General features: G+C 41.5%; 1 protein-coding gene across 2 annotated transcripts in view; it reads left to right on the plus strand.

Moving 5' to 3' along the window:
- The window catches only part of arhgef12b (Rho guanine nucleotide exchange factor (GEF) 12b), a 61,257-nt gene that overhangs the window by 31,592 nt on the left and 6,842 nt on the right, over positions 1-22,823 (plus strand). The window contains exons 3-30 of one of the 2 annotated variants that reach the window (XM_062989182.1): positions 1,647-1,735; positions 3,561-3,596; positions 5,119-5,217; positions 6,074-6,123; positions 6,709-6,766; positions 7,610-7,809; positions 9,705-9,809; positions 9,998-10,123; positions 10,878-11,003; positions 11,201-11,299; positions 11,425-11,535; positions 12,924-13,022; positions 13,109-13,151; positions 13,726-13,831; positions 14,780-14,917; positions 16,764-16,796; positions 17,665-17,779; positions 17,887-17,998; positions 19,416-19,634; positions 19,924-20,065; positions 20,492-20,527; positions 20,807-20,964; positions 21,373-21,519; positions 21,629-21,714; positions 21,840-21,965; positions 22,085-22,199; positions 22,284-22,384; positions 22,472-22,549. In XM_062989182.1, the coding sequence (XP_062845252.1) occupies positions 1,647-1,735; positions 3,561-3,596; positions 5,119-5,217; positions 6,074-6,123; positions 6,709-6,766; positions 7,610-7,809; positions 9,705-9,809; positions 9,998-10,123; positions 10,878-11,003; positions 11,201-11,299; positions 11,425-11,535; positions 12,924-13,022; positions 13,109-13,151; positions 13,726-13,831; positions 14,780-14,917; positions 16,764-16,796; positions 17,665-17,779; positions 17,887-17,998; positions 19,416-19,634; positions 19,924-20,065; positions 20,492-20,527; positions 20,807-20,964; positions 21,373-21,519; positions 21,629-21,714; positions 21,840-21,965; positions 22,085-22,199; positions 22,284-22,384; positions 22,472-22,549 (2,953 nt within the window). The remainder of the gene's footprint in view (positions 1-1,646; positions 1,736-3,560; positions 3,597-5,118; positions 5,218-6,073; positions 6,124-6,708; positions 6,767-7,609; positions 7,810-9,704; positions 9,810-9,997; positions 10,124-10,877; positions 11,004-11,200; positions 11,300-11,424; positions 11,536-12,923; positions 13,023-13,108; positions 13,152-13,725; positions 13,832-14,779; positions 14,918-16,763; positions 16,797-17,664; positions 17,780-17,886; positions 17,999-19,415; positions 19,635-19,923; positions 20,066-20,491; positions 20,528-20,806; positions 20,965-21,372; positions 21,520-21,628; positions 21,715-21,839; positions 21,966-22,084; positions 22,200-22,283; positions 22,385-22,471; positions 22,550-22,823) is intronic. The other variant, XM_062989183.1, reaches the window with a different exon arrangement.

Consider the following 22,823-nt stretch of genomic DNA (forward strand, 5'->3'; position numbering starts at 1 on the left):
ACTGAAGCTTGTGTCAGCCTGCTATTTAAAGTAAAGAATAGTGCTCGGCTAAGCCACTAATGCTGTGTAGATGGAATGATAAGAACAGGCTGAGTCACACACTCCTGGGCTTTAGTGCACGTAGACGTCGCACTGGTGAAGATACGGCTGTGGTAAACAGCCTGAATGCACCATTAGCATTATGAAGTGTCCTTAATTAATAAAGTCTGTGTGTTGAATATTGTAGTATAACGATATCACATTCACCATGTGGCCTCACTGTACTGGAAAAGAGTTCCACAAGATTTTGGAGTATGTCTGCCGGAGTCTGCGCACATTTAGTTCAAAGGGCATTTGTAATGTCAAGCACTGACGTTGAACAGCACGACCTGGCTTTTAATTATCATTCATTTCATCCCAAATGTGTTTGCTAGCTGCTTTACACCAAAATTGGCAAACCAAGTGATCAGGTAATAAAAGAAACGAGCACTAATCTCTTGTACAACGACCAGTGCTAATCCGCTTGTTAAGTCGTGACGTGTCGACCTTATGAAACGTCACATCCGGGTCCTTTTCTCGTCCAGATCGCTATTGAGAAGGACTAGAAGTTTATGACTCGTGTTTGTAAACCCAATTTCCAATGACAGCGACACAGAGTTCCATAAGTTTTCCACAAACATTATTTATTTTAACTTTCTTCTTAAATTGGCTTATCCATTAATCCAAGTTTCTTATAAAAACAAAATAAAAACTCAATATGTTCGCAATTGGCGTATAACAAACAAAACTACGGTAAAAAATCTATTGCTCCGCGTCCTCTTTCTTTCCGTATATTTTATATATATTTTCCGTATATAGAGCCAATACAATTCTGCCCTCTTAAGGGCTAACCAAAGAGGACTAATGAATAACAGCATACATTGATTACCAGGAAAAATTATCAATAGTTAAAATACCAAGTCTCCACTTCAAATAAGTATTATTTAACCAAACAGGAAATATTTATGACAATAAACATAGAAAATTACAATTAGTGCAATATTGCTTTTACAATATATATAAAAAGGTTCAGAGGTTCAGCCTTATCTTATCTTATCATATCATAGTTGTTTGCGTTTGGACCCGGAAATGGTCCGAACGTCACGTGTGACGTCAGACTTAACAAGCCCATAGGATACGTGATATGTGTCCTAAAAATAAACTGAAACAGTATTTAAAAATCCCAACAACACTGCTGCACCTGCTACATACCAGAGCAGTACACATTACTATGTCATTATCATGTTATTGTCATAATAGCTCTGAGAATGACAGTCCAGTCTGAGACCTGAGAATGATCTCATTAGTGGTGGTTCTCTTATCATTGATAAATTAAGTGCACAGGGCAGACAGAGTGTGCCAAGCAACAGATGGGCTACAGTCCATGATTGTATACTCATCAGGTTTGTCTGTACGGTTGGTGTAGCTTATAAAATAATCAATGAATGTACATACCAGATAAGTGTACATCAACTAATAGGTCAGATCAAATCTTTCAGAGTAGGGAAAACACAACACTGTGTTCAGTGATAAATAACCAGAAGCATGGCAATCAAGCTCAGTTTTATGTGTGTGTGTGTGTGTGTGTGTGTGTGTGTGTGTGTGTGTGTGTGTGTGTGTGTGTACAGGACAGAAAGCATTCTTTCACACCCTCCAGGCAAGAAGCCCTGGATTGACAAGCTCTCAGCACCTTCTTCGCATGACTTTGACCCCACAGGTAAGACTCCGAGTCTTCATCTCTGGTAAACAATGAACACAGAAATGTATCTGTGCTCTACCCGTGTACCTCGGCTAAATTTGGTTACTTTTCTTGACCAGGGATTAAGCATCTGATTTACTCGACTAGTTTAGTGTTATACAGCAGAAAAATGGAAAACCTTGAGGGCCGATTGCGGTCAGCTGATGCCGTGCAAGCTCTCATCGTAGCACGTGCAACGAGAAAGAATTTTACTTTCTCCTGGTAACGTGAAATAATATCAACCCTAAACAGGGCTACCGAAAAATTAAAGACTGCACCAACTGCTACAGGAAAGGACAAACATTGTCCTGTTGGTACTACGACTATTATTTACGATATCAGGTGAAGAATGCAATCGCAGCCTTCCCTACAGCAAATACCTTTGCACTTTTTAGAAATGGCACAGATAGTTCTGGATTTGGATGCATTGTGTTGTACTGTAGAGTACCGTGCAATAGAAAAGCTGATGCAACTTTATGATTGGCTTTTTGTTGTTTTAATGTCTAGTTTGTTTGTTTTTGAACACAGCATTAATTATTTGGCTTTACTTTCAATTCAAATTCCAACCGTTATCTTATTTTAAAGGCATTTTACACCAACTGTTTTAATTAAACAATTACTTTGCCAGTTGTTTGTTAATCAGTTGTTTGTTAACTTCTTTATGTCCCTACCTGCCCTTTTTAAATGACATGAAATGAAATAAAGCACTAAACCGAAAAAAGTGGCATTTTGGTGAACGTGTAATAACAGCATTCGCTCCTATGTGAATCATTCGCTCCTCGTACGGCGCCGCAAACAGATTTATAGAACGACCTTCTCTCCCTCACACATGGCCAGTTCTCTCTGTTCAATACCGAGGGCGTCCAGATTCAGACTCAGATCTCCAAATCCCATTTTGCCTTTCTATCAAACTGGGCCAGAACTTGCCTGTCAGACTGGACAGCTGTATTCTCAGGAGCGCAGAAGTGACGGCCAAATTTACCAGCCCGGACAGCTCTTTGTCGAATGAATCACAGTAATACTCTAATAATTAAGACTGATTACAGACAAGCAGAAATAAGTTCCAGTTACTATTTATATTAGTTTGCTGTATATTCTTCATGAACTAAAATAGAATTCAGGTTTTTTTTTATCTCCTGTCACGCAACTTGGTTTTTATTTGCCACTTGATTGTAATTTTACCTTAATCCAGATTAATTAAAATATTTAAACAGTGAATCACGGAAGCTTTTAAGCCGTATTAGATTTTTTTTCCCAGCCATCACCACACACGGCTGATTTTTAGGAACCGGGTTATGGGATTACCCAAAATCCCACCTGTCTGTCAACTAGGCTTTATTTATCAGGTATAATCCTTCTGTGCTATGTGCAATCAGTGACGAGTGCATGTAGCGTAGAGTCAGATGTAGCACAACACGAGGGCATCACCAGTAATTACCAGTTATTACTGGTATTAATGGTTATGATCGCATTATTTACATTTAATTACCGTTTAACAGTGTAATCCTGTATTGTTTGTATTGTTTCGCATGTCTGAATCAGAGTAAGACTGCGATTAAGCGTTAATGCCATGATGCTAAACATAGTAAAGAGATTAGACAGTACGAACATGAATTCAATATGAATTATTATTATTATTATTATTTGAACCAAACCCCACCCTTCTGCTTTGGCACTTTTTTTAATAAATCCTTGTAGTTTTAATCTGCCATGTTTTTCCAATCCATCCATTTGCTTTACATCCTTATTGTCTCCATATCTGTTTGTGTGTGTGTGCGTGTCCTGCATGTGTCCTGGCTGTCAGATCTGCAGAGTGTTGAGAGAAGGCCCGAATCGTGTGGTAAGAGTTCCGTTGTCGTGGGGTGGTTGTTTTGCTGTGGTTTTCATCTCTTCACAAGCTTTTCCCCCTCCTCTCACCTGCCATCCTTCTTTCCCTCGCTCAACCTCTCACCTGTTTAACCCGGATCGAGGAGCGGCGCTGATGCGTTGGAAACCCTCCATTATCCGGGCTTCGTTTGGGACGGGTGTCCTCCTCTAACACCAAATGAAAACTAGCGGCACTGTTTAGCGCGATGCTAACGGTACCCTGCTGGCTTTCATACCTCGTATCAGCGTTTTTGTGGAAGACGTGTCGGGTGGTAGATCTCAAAGCAAAAGCTGATCGTGGATCAGCAGGTTCACGTTGGTTGTTTGCGTACATGCGGTGTTTGACTCTGGTGTTTCTGGTTCCTTGTGCATGAGAGGGACGTCACACGACCACCGTACTAACATGCCTTTAAGTGTTTGTGGTGATGAGGTGATGATACAGTTGGTTACACATCTTGCTGTCTTGTTGTGCTTCTTGTGTCTGAATTTTTAAGCAGTGTGGCATCACTTCTACAGGAGTAAAAGAAACGCTGGTGGTAAAATGTTACCACAGACCACACGTTTCTGTGTCAGCTCGTTAGCAAACCTCAGTGCAACTCAACTAAACATTGTATTAGGGATGGCCATGAGTACTGGAGGTGCACTTTTTATTTACTTGTTTTTTTCTTTGTTGAGGGCGGCACGGTGGCTCACTGTAAGTAACACTCTCCCCTCACAGCGATAAGGTCCTGGCTTCTATTCCCAGGTGGAGCAGTCATGGTTCTTTCTGTGTGGAGTTTGCATGTTCTCCCCGTGTCTGCGTGAGTTTCCTCCCACAGTCCAAAGACATGCAGTCAGGTTCATTGGAGATACAAAATTTTCCATGACCGTGGCTAGTCGAACATAACATGCTCATGCAAATCCTGACTTTATCTTAAACGAGATTAAATGTCTGGTTTTTTTTAAAAGCAGAGTGCTTAGAAAGAAGAGCGATTGCAATGTGTTACATCCCAAACCTGAACCAGTTGTACTTAAGCTGTGGTTTGTGTGGGATAAACACAGTGACACACACACACACCTATAAACCGAATGCAAGCATTTGAGTGGCCGCTTCTTTTTTTTTAGACCTAGTACTTGATTAAAATGCCCATCCCTACAATGTGTGAACCTTAAAAAGTCTCAAGTTCTGATAATATTAGACTTTTTACTGTATTTTGCTGTACCCAAGCGCCCTGTGGTTAATACAGTCTATTACACTAGCCCATCACTGTTGAGATCTGGGTTCGAATCTCAGCAGTGCTATCAGTCAACCAGGCATCTACACAGACGTGATTGTGCCTGTTGGTGGATGGGCTGTTGTGTTGCTCGTGTTGGTGTGTGTGTGTGTGCGCTGTGCAAGGAAATCTCCTTTGACCATCCTCACGTTCTAATTTGAGATCGTGGAGCGAGGCCACAACTCATAACACCGTTCACGTCCGGCCTGCGCTCACGTCCATTAATATCCTTCTCTCGCTCAGGGCTGGTTCAGCGGTGTGTGATCATCCAAAAAGATGAGAATGGCTTTGGGCTGACAGTGAGCGGAGATAACCCCGTGTTCGTCCAGCTCGTTAAAGAAGGTAAGATCCTCACCGTTAGTCAATCACAAAATCAATCTGCATCATGTGATCACTCATATCAAGAGAGGAGAAGAGATGTGTTTTAAACCACACACTGCTTTTTATACAGGGTTCTCACTGCAGAGCCTCACCAGTAGTAAAGTAGTTTCATGCATTTTGGTATTTGGGATACAGCAGATGTTTTATGCTGGATGCTGAAGAACTTTAACCCTTTTATTAGCCCATTCACAGTTTTTCTCACTCTCTCATTGGCTGTTTCTAATCACTGTTGAGTTGCTGGTGTGTTCATACTACATGACTGATCCATAGGAATTTCAAACATGCTCCAAACAACCAGAGGCTCAGTGACTGGCTGTTTACTAGAGAAATCAGGTTGCCGAGCGGGGCAGAACACGTCACGGCCACACGCCGAGTCTAGTCACATGATCGCTCAGGCACCTTCTCTCATTTAGAGCTGACGACTGAAAATCAGGGCTGAAATTTTACACATTTCACGTTAGCCTCGTCACAGCTGATGGGTAACGATGCTGTGCTGTTTACTCTATGACTGGGGCGGCACATTGGCTCGCCTCACAGCAAGAAGGTCCTGGGTTTGATCCCCGGGTGGAGCGGTCCGGGTCCTTTATGTGTGGAGTTTGCGTGGGTTCCCAGACATGCAAGTGAGGTGAATTGGAGATACAAAATTGTCCATGAGTGTGTTTGACATTAAACTTAAACTGGTGAATCTTGTGTAACCAGTAACTACAGTTCCTGTCATGAATGTAAGCAAAGTGTGTAAAACATAACGTTTAAATCCTGTTTTAAAGTTTCATTTGACTTCATTACATCTCTGTCTGCCTCTGTGTCGTATCGTTAGATGGAGCTGCGATGCGAGCTGGTGTTCAGACGGGTGATAGAATAATCAAGGTAAGTTTCATTACTCGCCACACAGCGCATCTTGGCTTTTGTGTTTTATGCCAGTGTTAAAAGCACATCCAGTTCTCACACATCCAGTTTGGTTTATATGGAACAAGCCTGTTCGTTTCTGTTAGACTGGATGGTTTGTTGTGCATTTGAACAGTTCAGGATCTGTGATCCTAACGAGCCGGAAACAAAGCCACTGTCATTTTAAAATTCAAAGTAGTGTAAAAATAAGCCATCACAAGTTCTTATCGTCATTTATTCAGATTTACACTATATAGCCAGAAGTATCTGGACACCTCTCCTAATGAATGAGTTTGGGCCACAAACAGATGTATAAAATCAATTCTGTGTAGTAAAATTGGTGCATCCAGCATTTCAGCAACAGTTTGAGGAAAGCCCCTTTCTGTTGTGATTGATGCCGTATTTGTAATGTAAATGGGCGTGATGCTTCTCTTATGGTTACGTAGTGTTATGCATGGATGTGTAGTAGTTTTTACTTCTAAGACTACACAAATATGTAGTCTACATGTAGGACAAGTTTTGTACCATAAGATGTATTTTAATGCAGACTTGTTTTGTCTATTACAGGTCAACGGGACATTAGTAACACATTCGAATCATGTAGAAGTCGTAAAGTTAATAAAATGTAAGTACACCGTTCAGTAACGTGTAGTATTATCACTGCCGTGCACAAAGGCAACAGAGGTAGTGCAGTCAATAACAGATCAGCCCACAGCCTCCAGTAAAGTACGCATTATTTAGCTTGTTTTGAATTCAGTATTGCAGACGTGGTCTGTTTCGGTGGCGGAAATTTGTTTCCTTAGTTTTGCACTAGAACTGATTAACAAATGGATTTAAATGAAACACAGCTTCAGTCTTTTACACCTGCGCTTTATAAGAACAGAAATGCGAACACAGATGCAAACACATTAGAATCGAGTAGCGAAAGGTCGCGTCTTACTGAAATGTAACCCCCTTAATTTACATCCACGTTCACCATCAGTTCACGGGTGTGATTAAAATAGCTCAAACTCCTTTTTGACGTGACACATAGTGATGTGATTCTTTTAATGGTTCACTGAAAGCCAGCTTCTCAATGGCTTCCCATCAGCGAATGACAGTCGGTGAACGCTTCAGATAATTTGATCAAAGTTGCGTCTGTACTAACAAGGAAATTCCTGCTTTACAGAAAGGTTGAGTTTAAATGAGATAAAAAATAGCTCGAGACAGGTGCATGAAGATTTGAGAGAGATTTCGGGTGAGATTTTTATCAGTGCAAAACTAAATAAGCAAACATCAGACAGCGAGCATGTCTCTGCGGGCGGAAGTGGGAACTTCATTCGGCTCATGTTCGTCTCTAGCTGTAGCATTTTTTTCATTCATTCAGATATGAACATGAGGACTTATCTGATGTGTATGTTATGCTTATACATTGTATGCCTATATAATTTAATAATATAACTGTAATCCGTTGCGTGTGTGTGTGCAGCGGGCTCCTATGTAGCTCTAACAGTTTTAGGACGACCGCCAGGGCTGCCTCAGATCCCCCTCTCAGAGGAGGATGGAGACAGAGGCCCCTTCTCCTCGCTTAGCTCTCCTCATTCCCCTTGTCCCACGGCAACCGAGCGCTCTTCGTCCTCCTCCACCACCTCCCCCTCCGACCGCATCACCTCCCCATCGCCTGGATGTGTAAGAACATGCAAATCTCTACCTTTTTATCTTTTGTTTCTCTTACACACACACTAGCTTTTAACGGTCTGCAAATGCACATACAGTTCAAGTTTCATGTGTAAAGTTAATCAGAATTTAGTCTTGCTTGGTTTCTTTCAAATTCATCAAAAAAAGCTTTGCAACGGCACGGACCTGATTGAAATTCTTGGGGTCAGTAGCTGAATGTAAACCAGGTTTCCGGTTCAAAATAAATGCATATAAATCTACCAGAAATTAAAGAGGTAGACAGAAAGAGGTGCTTTTAATTTTTATTTATTTATTTATCAACCGCTTTATTGTGGTCAGGGTCTCGGCAGCTCTGTTCCACTGGAAACACTGGGTGCGAAGCAGAAATACGAATGTATTGCAGGGCTTTGACCTATTAAGTCTGTCGGTGCTCAGTGGTCCAGCATTTTTGCTGTGTATTATGTGAAACAGTTGGCTCAGTGGGTAGCACTGTCGTCACGGTCCTGGGTTCGATTCCCAGGTGGAGCAGTCCGGGTCCTTTCTGTGTGGAGTTTGCATGTTCTCCCTGTGTCTGCGTAGGTTTCCTCCTGGAGCTCCGGTTTCCTCCCACAGTCCAAAAATATGTGGTCAGGTGAATTATCCATGATTGTAATTGACATTACAACTTGAGCTGATGAATCTTGTGTAACCAGTATCCTGTCCTGTCATTATTGCAACCAAAGTGTGTAAAACATGAAGTTAAAATCCTAATAAATAAATACGTGATTAAACACTGCTGTAAACAGCAATATGTGCCCAGCCTGATCAGGTAAAAGACGTCTAATGTTTATGTCTATGCTTAAGAAGAACAGTGCCGTCTTGTAAAAAAATTAGGGCTGTCGAAGTTAACGCGATAATAACGCATTAACGCGACCTCAATTTAACGCGATTAAAAAAATTAGTGCCATTAACGCAAATTCTAGTTCATGTTGACACTTGACTGGTAGAACAAACGTTTTAATGTCGGACTTGCCACCGTTTTTCATTTGCGGTTTGTTAACATAATGTAACCGATCGTGGTAGTGATGCACTTGCATAATAAAGAAATAAATACACGCTATATTCACAAGTTGTCGGGAGCAGAACACTTTATTACACTTAATTAACTTCTTCTTCTGTACCGAATACCGGAAAGCTGAGTCGAGCACGTTAGTTCATGAACTATGGAAGCCCCAAAGGGTCAAAACACACTCACTTCGTGTAGAAACGTCCATCAAACCATCGTCACGATACAACCACAGAAAAGTCTGATACAATAACTACGCCTTATCCCACCTAAAGCACCGCTGATCTACAATGTTTGCTGATGGAGAAATTCTAACCTACAATCTGACATTTACTGCCTAGTATGTGAGTGAATAAAACTCCCTTACAGTTTTCTCTTGTCCCAGCAGTTTTTAACATCAGTACATTTAGCATAAAATGTGTTCACCATTTTAATTGTAACATTTCACTTAAAAATCCTTGTTTTCTATAACATTTACACAGATTTTTTTTAATGTGATTAATCGCGATTAACTATATGAAATTCTGCGATTAATCGCGATTAAAATTTTTAATCGTTTGACAGCCCTAAAAAAAAAATCAAAATTTCGAATGACTTTTTGTCGATGGCTAGACACCCTTCACGATAACGGAAACACACTAGCATGAAGTGCGAACAGTTGAAGCGATTCTTGATAAGTGACTGTGTAAGATTTCAGCTGTAAACTCACTCCCATGGTCTCGCAAAACCAAGTGACGCTGTTCTGCATAATTTCACATCCTCTTTTGTGGAAATGGGTACGATCAGGCTGAGACGCACTCTGAGAAGCAGTACAGATAGAACGAGCTGTAAACACACTTGTTTCTCGGTGTGTTACTGCTAGGCTATGAAGGAGGAGCACAGCAGGAATCCTAAACTACTGAAGGACAACCAGGAAGCTCAGAAACACATTCCACTGCTGCCCGGCCAACCCAGTAAAGCTGGACAGGTACATCTGCGTTCACTTTCCACACCGAATCAAACTGACATGCTTATGCTGGTGTGGATACTGCACCATGTAGTTTGGGAGGAGGAGATTTCTTTTTTTATTGTCCTTTTAACTGTTGCTAGGCTGCGTTTGTATTTTGAAGCCCTTGTAATAAATGATTCATGCTGACTGTGTGTGTATGTGTGAAGGATGGTCCACTCTTTCCGAAGCCCGGAGAAGACGTGGAGGAGGGGGGAGGGTTAGGAGATCCTGACTCGTCTCTGACCTGGCAGTCTGACTCCTCCACAGAGACCGCCTGGAACACAACAACACCGGTAAGCACTACGCTACACCACACTGCTTATGCAACACGGTGGCTCGGTGGGTAGGACTGTCACCTCACAGCAAGAAGGTCCTGGGTTTGATTCCCAGGTGGTCCTGTATGTGTGGAGTTTGCATGTTCTCCCCGTGTCTGTGTGGGTTTCCTCCGGGAGCTCCGGTTTCCTCCCACAGTCCACAGACGGTTCAAGTGAAGTGAATTGGAGAAACTAAATTGTCCATGACCATGTGTTTGATATTAAACTTGAACTGATGAATCTTGTGTACCCTGTAACTATCTGTCCTGTCATGAATGTAAAGTGTGTAACACATGGTATTCAAATCCTAATAAATAAATACATTTCATCATCATACACTTTGACCTTATTTCACGATTGTCTGCCAGAAAGTGTACCTGAGATCTGTGGTCAGAAAAATAAACAATAAACCAAGGTTTTGGGCTTAATTTTACAAGCTTAGACTCATGGACCCAGGTGTGTGTCTTTTTAAACTTCATTAAGAATAATTATAGCAAACGAGATGCACCTTATCCAAAAACATGTATTCATTTTGTCATTATGATCGATTAAGTGTAGATTCATGGGTAAAAATAGCACATAAATCCATTCAATACCAAATCTACAACACACACAAGTATCAAGAAGGCTAATTACTAAATCCACTGTACCTTAATACTTTGGGGCATCATGGCATCACTGCATTTGTAATATCCTCCCGGCCTGACGTGCCCGTGTAATCGTGTACCCTCAGGTCACACCGAATCTCGTCCCAGAGAGCCCGTACCAAAGAGAGACGCCATGCCACAGCCCAAAGACGACAGCTCGGGGAAGTTTCAACTCGTGTCCTTCTCCCGATGCCGAGGACCCAGCTGACTTGGTAAGAACTTGACCTGTCAGATTATATATATATATATATATATATATATATATATATAAAATATTTTTATTTTTAATTTCTTTTGAACAGCCGTTTTGTTAACTGCATTATTCTGTGTTAAATTATGTTAAAGGTTTAGGTGCATGTGCGTCAGTAGACATATGTTTGAAAACTTTTTTGCCGACTGCTTATCACAGGACTCCAACTCCCAGTGCAGTGTGGGTAGCCCGTCGTCTCGCCAGCCACCACCGATCATCGGTGCCGAGGACGATGACTTTGACAGCGAACAGGAGCCGGTAAAGACCTTTATTTTTATTTTCTCAATATGTTTTTATATTGTGTGCAGTATTTTATTTTATAATGTCTAGAGGCAACACATATAACACATCTAATATACAGTATATTTGATTTCCTTTCTTAGATGAATGGTCAGTGTAGCTGTTTTCAGACCATAGAGCTACTGAAGTCTCGACCAGCTCATCTTTCAGTCTTCCTGCATCATGTGGTCTCTCAGTTTGAACCTGCGCCTCTGGTATGAGCTACAAACCTCTGAACATCACTTACGCTTGCAATGTTTCTTTTTATACCTGTAACGTGAAAGTCAATACAGCCAAGATCCATAGAAAGGCGGGTTTGTGTAGCAGCCCTGTGTACACCTTCAAGTGTTTGAAATGCGGGTAATTCAGTGGCCCGGTGGTCTAATACAAACCTGGGTATCAGAGGCACCGACAAAAGCAACACAGGAATACTGGGAGTCTGACTTGTTTCAGTGCATATGGGGCTCTCTGTATGTAAACCTAGTGGCACTCTTCACTTGCGTCTCTATGCACTTTGCCTTCTGCCTAGGATTCGAACCCCAGAACCCCCAGCAGCGTGGCTTCTACCATTACGTCATTATGCTTGTATAGTGTATATAAGTTTAAATTAGGGCTGTCACACGATTAAAAAATTTAATCGAGATTAATCGCGATTAAAGAACAAAATTTATCGCGATTAATCTCGATTAAAAAATTTTATCGTGTGACAGCCCTAATATATATATGTAATCATCTCAATTAATCGCAAACTAATAATTAAGCAAAATTTGAACAGTTATGCACATTGTTATTGCAAGAATGTGTTTACCAATAAAACATTCATAAAATATGATACAATTGTTAAATCTAAATTCATTGTAGAAAGCACATTATCTGACAAAAATGAGGATCTTTTCCTGTTCATGACCCTGACACTGAAAACATGTGCACCAATCATAATGTTTTGATCTAATATAAGGCATCAATAAAGCATCAAAACACAGATATGATTATTTCATAGATCTATTAAGAAAACCCTTTAATACTGTGTTTGTGCAGAAACAATACTGGGAAATACTGTTCTACATTACCATTTAAACATCTATAAATACCTGAAACAGTCAAGTTAGCAAACATTATCTATAAGTAATTGACTGTAGCTATATAAAAAAACTACAAACATCACAAATATAAATCATGTTTATAACCATGTGATAGAATAACCTGAATAAACTGTAGAGATGAAACATCACGCAGAGTTTCACTTTTTACCGGAGGGGGAGGAGGCGGAGCTACGTGGTTTTGATGGACAGCTCTAGCAGCCAATGGAGATACTCGTTACAGAGATCGCGTGATTTCATCCTTTTCATCAACACGTAAAAAAAGTGAAAACCGCTAAAAGTAGTTTATCATCGGACAGTTCATGCGCTTTACATCCTAATTCATCTGAAATACAGATAATTACCACAGAGACACACATGTATATGCCAAATAAAAATAGTTAGATTAAAAATTTTAATATTGATTAATTTTTTTAACGCGTTAATCGACAGCCCTAGTTTAAATATATCAAACATAATGCTGCATTATGATTCCGAATGCTCACTGGTGTGTCACTTTGTAGCTGTGCTACCTCCATACCGAGCTCTACAAGCAGAGCAACTCCAAAGATACACGGCGGATATTCAGCGAACTTCACACCTTCTTCATGGACCGATCAGCGGTGAGTGTTAACATATACATAAACGTTCTTACACACAAGAAGAACCGGTCCAGTCATAACTGTGGTCTTTCTGCTTTTCTTTACAGCATCTGAAAGTAGTGGTGCCTGATGCCATCTCGGCTGATCTGGGTGAGCTTACATGTCACCATAACGAAAACATAACTCAACCCCCACAAGGGATTGTTCTGTTCATCGTTTCTGATCTGTTTTATACCATGGTTTTACGCCGCTTCCTGCCAATAGCTGTGCTGTTCAGCAGTTCCCACCTGAAACAGCCAGTCATGTCTTTGCAGACACCCGATCGGCCTATAGCCTCTTTGACATTCGAACCCGGCACTTCATTTCACTACCCAAGCGTCCTTACTGATGATAGTATTTGAAACTGTAGCAAAACTACATGTCAAGTGACCCTGGCCCGTTTTCATTTGTAATTAAAATGAGGGAATTCCCTCATGCTGTGTGTTTTTTGCGTGTGAACTGATAATCGTGCGTTAGGACCAGTTCAGACTTGTCTGACTTCTATTTGTATTTCAGCAATACGATGGATGAGTAAAGACATTTAAATGAAAGAAACTTGCTTTTCTATTCGCTCGCTGCCAATCTCAGTTGTGCGCTCGATATGAAACATCACAAAGAAATGTGTCTGGTTGTGTGTGTGTGTGTGTGTGTGTGTGTGTGTGTGTGTGTGTGTGTGTGTGTGTAGATCGAAGGAAGCCTGATTTAATTCCTGAAGAGGTTCAAAGACAGTATGCACATCAGCTCCAAGATACACTAGTTCCTGACATCCACAAACACCTGGAGGACTTTAGGTAACACACACACACACACACACAATATGATGAGGATGAGAATATGATGAGTACAACACAATTAGAACTTGGAAGCCACTTGACAGGAAGACATTTTTATTATTTTTAAACAACGCTAGTTTAAAGTTTCAAACCTTTTCTTTTCCCTTCATTTTTGCCTTTATCTCACAATCTAGTCGTGTCCAAATACCCAGATAGATCGCTCCTACACTGACTCAGGGCCGTAACACATGCTCCCTCCATAGCCAACCGTTTCTTTTCACCTGCACGGGATCAGTCTCACATATGGAGAGTCACACACTGCTCTCCATTATTCCCCGTCTCTGTTCATGCACCGTAAAGCAGCCAGCAGAGGTGGCAATTGCATCGGCAATGAGGAAACCCACGTTCAGACGTAGCCGATCATGTCTGTGTAGGGGCCCGGCTGGCCGATAGCAAAGCTGTTACATTTTGCATGGTTGTGTGATGCCTTAGTAAGTTGGACGGCAAAAACTGACCTATTCTGTCGTCATATATTAAACATGTTTAACTGATTAGCTAATAAGATAGATAGATAGATAGATAGATAGATAGATAGATAGATAGATAGATAGATAGATAGATAGATAGATAGATAGATAGATAGATAGATAGACAGATATTATAGATAGATAGATAGATAGATAGATAGATAGATAGATAGATAGATAGATAGATAGATAGATAGATAGATAGATAGATAGACAGATATTATAGATAGATAGATAGATAGATAGATAGATAGATAGATAGATAGATAGATAGATAGATAGATAGATATTATAGATAGATAGATAGATAGATAGATAGATAGATAGATAGATAGATAGATAGATAGATAGATAGATGTACCACAATGTATTTATTTTATTGATCATTACAGGTGTACAGGTTAGCATTTGACCGTGTGTACATACGTTCAATTCCCAGGCAAAAGCGCAGTATGGGTCTGACTCTGGCCGAAGCCGACCTGATCCGGCTCGATGCCGAGCGCCTGCGAGATCGAGTGGCTCCGGAAAAAGAGCGCCTGTGTGCAGAACAGATCATCTGCAAGATCGAAGAAGTCTTGTAAGTAAACGCACTCCACATTCATGAGAGAAAAGCCTGAAATCCAAATAAAAAAATGATTATTTAAACTTGTCCGGCAAAAAAAACCCACTACGTTTAAAGCTACCAGCAGCTGAGCATCGAATGAACATCGTTTTTTGTCATTACAGCTCTATACAAATATATATTGAAACAAAACAACGTTCCTGCAGGACCAGGGTGCAGCAAAGAACACAAGAGCAAACAATACAATACACACAGTGCAATAAATATGTGGTATTATTAAGCCTTATTAATTGTTATGCAGTTACAGGTGCATATCATTCATCATAAAAGCCGCTGATGCTGTAGAACGCACTTAGTTTCAGGTTGCCATTAGTTCGGGTTTCGGGTTCGCCATGCAAGCGAACAGACGGCGCTCATTAATATAACAGTAAAAGAAGCACTTTAGCACATTTTCAGCACACACTCCACCTCGGGGCATATCCGAGTTCACAGCGATCTTGCGTGCCATGTGTGGGGGGGGAGGGAAACATGTCAAACAGGAAAGCTTAAGCTCGGATTAAGACAGTATGCTTGTCTTTGACACTCGTTCTTTCAGGGCCCCGATAACATCTCGAGCTTGTAAAATACAGCAGCTCCCGGCTGGCGCTGCGCACCGAGCGACGGGACGAGACCTCGGACGGCGCTCTGCCCCGCTCTTGGCTCTGGAAGTCGTCAGACGACTCCGCCTGAGTTTAATTTCTTTGTTCCTTGAAAGGCTCCTGACGCAGCAGACTGATACTGTTTTTCTAGGAGTCTTTGGCACCGACATGAAACGTGCTCTCCATGTTTTACAAAACAGGTTTATTACAGATCGGATTCGCCCAGACGTATAGAACAGGGTTACGTTTCACTCGATTGCTTTATTCGGCTTCTGGAAAATGTAAATCCTGCAGAATGTAGCAATTTTAGAACATTTTGCAGCTGGTTTGGAATTCATTTTAGTCTTTTTTTTCAACAATATTTATTATAATGTCATCATTTTTTGTCTGGACTATAATAGTAATCATGCTTTCTTGTTGATTCAGCATTTAATGACGTGGCTGTAATAAGCGCATTTATTACTCTCATAACTGTAAAAAGCAGTGGTCACATCTAGTTGATTTTAACTCTTAAAAAAAAAAAACAGAGTTTTAACCTCCATACCAGTTTTGAGCAAAAAGCCAGAGAAAACTGCACCCATTTTGTTCTAGAAAGGGGACAGTCTCCTCCGAGATTGAATGTAGTGGCATAAATGGGAAGGTCCGTAATTTATCACGTTAATTGAAGTTAATTGCGGGTGGTGCAGCGGTAAGATCAGATTGGTCAGCTGTTGGGGCGTTCACACATCCATGATTGTCTAAATGTGTTTGTAGGATGTCCAAACAGCGTAGTTTTTGGGGCCCACTTGTAAGTCTCAAGCCCAGATAAAAATAAGGAGGGTTGTGTCAGGAAGGGCATCAGGCATAAAAACTGTGCCAAACCAGGATACACTGTAGTGATCCTGAAATACTGGAGCAGCTGAAAAAAATATCAATCACCTATTATAATTTAGTTATAAAGTAGGTGCAGAACGTGTCCAGCTAAATGTTTCTGCCATTCCATCCCATTTTTATTTATTGAGGACAATGGTATTGCACTAAAAGGGGGATTTTTGATAAAGCTGTGTTTTATTTTATCTTGGTCATGGGCAGGCTTCTTCCTTTTTAAATAATGTGCCAGTTTACAGTTCCACCAGTAATATATGTCTCTAATAACTGAGTGTAATGCTATAATAACCTAATTCTGGCACAAAACAAGAAGTAAAACTGTGTGTGTGTGTGTGTGTGTGTGTGTTTTCTAATAGGTTGAAGTCACTAGATACAGAAGATGATAAGTGGTAAGGGGAATTTTCCTGTTTCCTGAACATCCCATCATAATCATGGTTACATGTTAGATTTGTTGACCTCATTTTACGAAGAAAATGAACAAAACAGGGAATTTAATCAGAAGTGTCCAAGCCTTAGTGTGTGTTTAGTGTAGCCAGCGCAGCATATGATGCCTCTCACCCATATGGCTAGCACGTTGAAGCGGTGTGTATGTGTGCAGCCAGATGGTAGAGAGGACAGGAGGCTCGCGTTGCTAACAGCAGAGGGTTGTGGGAAATATTTGTGTTCTTGCCCAGCGTGCGGCCGAGCGTTGCGTAATAGTCGTGGCCCCGTTGGCTGCACTGACTGCTTCGACTGCAGCTTTTCTGACTTCCTTGGCAACCAGAGCCATCGCTGTTGCTTCGTGGTTTAACTTCAGCTGTCTTGCCACCCCTGCTGGATAAAAGTGTGATGGTGCAGGACACCGAGATGCTTTCGAACACACGTACTGCACACGTCTCTGCGAATCAGTATAAATGCTTAATTTCTATCCTGATGGGAGTTCTCTCTTCCAGAACAGCACTGCACAAATCCTTTGTCTCTGAGTCACTGTACACTTTAAAGGCTATAAAAAGGATGTTATATGACATCCATTCATTTAAAGAAGAGCTTTCGGCGGCACGGTGGCTCGGTGGGTAGCACTGTCACCTCACAGCAAGAAGGTCCTGGGTTCGATTCCCAGGTTAAGCAGTCCTTTGCTTGTTTGGACAGCGGAGTAAAATACTTTTTTTATCGGAGTACTCTGCTGTCTAATAATGATACTTTATTGTTCAAAGTATTTATATTGTGTTGGTATTTAATATTGCTCATGAGATCGTATTTGATCTCTCTTGATTGCAGCACCACCATCCATTTTGTCATCAGCTCCTATATGAAGTACCTGGGGGTGAAGGTGAAACCGAATCAAACCAAACCCAAGCTCAAGAACTTCCTACCCAAGATCAAGATCCCAAATGTACTACCGAATTCATTTCTATTTCACTCGCTTGTGTAATGTTTACTGTACTGATGTGATCAGCCTGTCTGATGCTTTTCGGGTTTGGTTTGTTTCGCCTTGAGCAGAAGACTGTAAAACAGGAGAAGGACGCCGGGGCGGAGGAGAAGCTGAAGAAGCATCGCTTCAACATCATCCGTGGCTCACACAAACGGCCGGGCAGAACTGATTCCTTTGCAAGTAAGCACTTAACTTTTAAAAGCTGGAGTAGCAGCTAATGTGGACGGTTTCTAAACTTCTCAGCTTGTGAGCCTGAAATATGTTCTTTTTGGGTGGGTTGCTGATATTCACTCACAGTGGGGGGGAAAAACTCCCAAAAGAAGTCTCAATACTGCTGTGAGATAAATGTGTGATCAGGTGGTTTAAATCAGATGCCGCATTGGACACACACACACACACAAGCTCTTCCACTCTGTGATACCTGCCGTTTCTATAAAACATATACTGACTGAATGTCCGAAATACTTAAAGCAACGACAATCTATAGCAGTTCCTAAGACTGCGAGTAAAATCTTTAACCAAATTAAAATGAAATCAGTCCTCAAGTTTTTGGAAATAATTGGTCTAAAAGAGTGCATCTAATGAACAACATATAAAAACAACACTTGACAAGGACTATAAACTGAAATAGGAGAATATGAATTTACCACGGTCACATGTAAAGCACGTCGTAAAAAAATCTAATCTGAGTTTGGAATTCAACTGTACATCGTTTCTACATTTTCAGGCTCCAGTTAAGTTAATAAAATGCAAAAAAAATTAAAGGAAGTCTTTAAATCGTCAAATGTTTCAGTTCTGAAGATCAGTTTGCAGTAGTTTCGGTCTGCCGTTAGTGTCACTAAGAGGTCAGTTCATTGTCATATCGGCAGGAGGTATAAGGGGTCTAGAGGAAGTGCCTGTCTGGAGTTTACAGGAGTGGCTTCCTGTTTGTTCCCTCAGACACCACATTCTTAGATCTGACAACTGTGCCATATCCTTCTATAAAACAATGGTTAAACAATTCCGCTCCCCTTCCCCAAATGTACTCAATTAGCCAAGACGTGCTTGTGTCTGAAATTTGTTCCGTTTCTTTTGCTCTGGAGCTACAGGCCTTGTGTGGCTAAAAAAGCTCTGGTGGTTATAAGTACAAGCTCAAACAAAGTTAACTTGTACATGTATTTTTGGTATTAATGTATATCTGTGTACATTCGTTGTTTAAATATGTGACAGTCTTCATATTTAATACATTTTTATTTTATTTACTTCTTACTTTATTATTATATATTTGTATATAAGCTGCTGGAACCCTCTAATTTCCCTTCAAAAATAAAGTGTTAAATCTTATTAGATTTTGGAAAGTTTTTAGCAAGTTCATTGTGAGTTTGTACAGCAAACAAAATAGTTCATTTGGTGCTGATGAGATTTTAGAAACGTCTGGGCCCACAAATTCTGAACTACAGGTGAAATAAACTGAACATTAAACATGTTATATTCCATATGTTGGCATGACTAGTATACTTATTTAGCTTTTATCCATGTCTAAATTTTGCTGGCTTCCTCCTGACCTCTCTCAATGGTTGACCGTAAGATCATTTTCTTTCTCTTTCCTCTTGTGCAGTCACCAAGCCTTGGGAGCAGAATACACCGAGGACGCAGAAGCAGTCGTCGCAGGGCGCTCTTGGTTCATCTGATCCCGCCGAAACGTCTGCATCAGGCCGGACACGAGGCAGCCAGTCCGGCGACGGGCCAGACGGCGGCGTGACCCTGTTTAGTCCCCCTCCTATGAGTGCTCCTCCGTTACAGAGCTTTGACGGCACAGCCAGAGAGCCCGAGTCCGGTTAGATTTTTATTCCTTCTCGTTCTTCTTACCCTCCCATTCCACCATATTTCTTTCAGCTTTGAAATTGTCGCTGGATGTTCTAGGTTTACAGTCGAACTTTAGGATACACTGTGCCGTGTATTGTAGCTTTAATTTATTTTATCAATCATGTAAATTTAGAGTCCTAGTTATAGCGTATCATAGTGCATAGTGTTTCAGAGAGCAGCTTTGGACGAAATAGACACCAAAAACTGTTGACTCTGTCTTTAAAACTGAAATAAATCATTTGAAATATATCACCCTGTAGGTGCTGCTCCCTCTGCATTTCCCCGACCCGTAGAGGCCGGTACTCCGGGCGAAGGACAGGACTCATCTTCCTCAGGATTGCACTTCGACTTCAGCCCGAACAATCTGGACCAACTTCAGGAGGAGGAGTCTGAAATGGACAGGTAGGGTCGAAGGCTTTGCATCCACTGCATTTGCATGCGCTGTGTATTACGTTTATGCTCAGTAGAGTTACAAGGCAATGAAATGTAATTAGCATCTACATATTGATATAATAATAAATGATGAGCCACAGCTGAAGACCTCTCTCAAATGCTGTTCGCAATCTCGTTGCTCATCAGGCTGCTTACAACAACTCTCACTTGACATTGGGGAACCCTTCCACAGCCTCGACTGAAGGCCTCGCAGCTATTTATGCTCTTTCAGTCTCTACACGATCGAGCCTAATTCAGTCCATTGTTCTCCAGATTCTCTTTCTGAAAGCTTAGGGACAGTAATATATAGAGGAGGATATGAGCTGATGGGTGAAAGGGCTTTAGCTGGACGATTTTAAACGTTGGTGTGCTCATCCGCCTGTGTTTGTCTTGCAGGAATCCTGACGGAGGGACACCGCGGACAGGTAGGAGGTGAGTATATTTTTACTGACAGTGCTATTCTCGATCCAGGAAACCAGTGAGTATTTGTAAAGGGGTAATAATCAATTCCACCAAGTTTTTCTCTATTAATATGTGTAGTTTAGTATAATATAGTGTAAAAATGACACATTTTGACCAATAGAACAACTTACTGTCTAAAGTACATCGTTCTTCACATGTACACAGTCACAGAGCACCATTATAACAGTCAGTTTCAGGCTTTTATTTGTGCTGATGTGTCCTATGTGCTTTATTTTTGTTGTACTGTAGGATGGAACCTCTGAGTTCAGGAGAGGTGCAGAGCGAGGACGATCAGGCCTTCGAGGTGGATTCGGAGCAAGACCCTCCTCACTGGCAGACGCTGGTGAGCACAAACGTTCTGGCGCTGCTCCCTCCTCATGAGATCAAGAGGCAGGAGGTTATCAATGGTAAGAAACACACACACACACTGTACGACATCAAAACCATGTAAACCGGCCTTATTAATGAGAAATGTTTGTAATGCTACATGCTAGAGTTTAAAATTATATTTTTAATTCAATAAATATGGACAGATTTGTGTTGAAAATGTTCACATAAGAGCCAAGAAATCTGTGAGGAAGCGAATTAATGATCAGTGAGGTGCATGAGGAACCGATATATGAATAATTTGCTCTTTCATGCCCAATCTGATAGCCATATTTGGCAAAGAAAGGGGCATGATTCTGTAAACGTGCCCCACCGCCCATCTCCACTATTATTTTGTGCTGTAATCAGTGAGTGTAGAAACCCCTCTGATCGTAGGTGGTTTATTCGCTTTATTTCTCTGATTTCATATATAATGTCTGGTTCTGCAGAGTTGTTTTACACTGAGCGCGCTCACCTGCGCATGCTCAAGGTGCTGGATAACGTTTTCTACCAGAGGATGACCAGAGAGGCCATTCTACCCCACACAGACATTAAAACTATCTTCACTAACCTGGAGGAGATCGTCCAGCTGCACGGTAAGGAAATCGGGCAGGGGCTCAGTTCGTTCCGGGATTAATTCCACAGGCTCGTGCTATTGTTGATTAATCATCGATCACCTCATTCTGTTCCACTTTGCTTGTTCAGTATCTATAACCGAGCAGATGGCAAATATTCGGAAGAAGAACGATACAGCAGTGATAGACCTCGTAGGAGATGATTTGTTGTCCTGGGTGAGAACCGTCCGCTTGATTTCAGAACGTTTTTAAGTCTCAAGTCTACATTCACCATACAGATATTGCTGTGTATTTATATAAGAGTCTCGTGGCTGAATTTGTCTATATGTATTTGCATGCAGTTCAGCGGAACAGAAGAGGAAAAGATCAAGCGGGCTGTCGGAACATTCTGCAGTAACCAGCCCTTCGCTCTGGAGCTGATGAAGAGCCGGCAGAAAAAGGACCAGCGCTTCGCTTCCTTCGTGCAGGTATGACAGACTCTGGTGACCTTGTAACGAGCTAAATCCTTGTTCCCCTGACTGTATATCATTAAAGTAGTGAACATAAAATGGTCTTGGTCTTTCAAAGCTCATGCTGTGTGTCGCAGGAGGCGGAGAGTAACCGGCAGTGTCGAAGGCTCCAGCTAAAGGACATCATTCCTGTAGAGATGCAGAGACTCACCAAATACCCACTCCTGCTCGAAAACATTGCCAAATACACCGGTACCGAACCTCACACCCCATATCCCCAACATGATCCTCACTTATTACATATTAAAGTCAGTCTGAAATAATATTTGCTTACAGAGGACACCGAGGAGAAGAGCAAAGTGAAACGAGCCGGCGAGTGCTGCAAGAAGATCCTCAATCACGTCAACCAGGAGGTGAAAGAGGCCGAGAACAAACAGGCAAGCGCTCTGCAGCAAATCTGACTCGCTTGGGATCTTGTGCTTGATATAATGTAGCTGAAATATTGTGTTTTTCGCTGTGTTCAGAGATTGGAGGACTACCAGAGAAGGCTAGATCTCTCCTCATTAAAGATGAGTGATTACCCCATGATCGCTGAGTTTAAGGTAATTATTAAATGTCGAGTTTATTTATCGAAGTCAGTTGTGTCCAATAGGAGCCTAGTTCTCTCTCGCCACTGCCGCCACCCCTTCCCCGTAGTTTGTCATGCCCTCTACCTTAACACACATGCAGCCGCCCATCGCTTTTCTTTTTTTACCTGCCAGGGACGGGGTCTCACAGAGCACAGTATCATTTGTGATCAGCTGCCCTCTCACCTTATTGTCCCTCCCCACAGTCACACAGTCAATCGGGACTCAAGCTCGAGGCTGGTGTGCATGT

This window comes from Trichomycterus rosablanca, chromosome 26 (assembly GCF_030014385.1).
Source record: "Trichomycterus rosablanca isolate fTriRos1 chromosome 26, fTriRos1.hap1, whole genome shotgun sequence".
Lineage (NCBI taxonomy): Eukaryota > Metazoa > Chordata > Actinopteri > Siluriformes > Trichomycteridae > Trichomycterus > Trichomycterus rosablanca.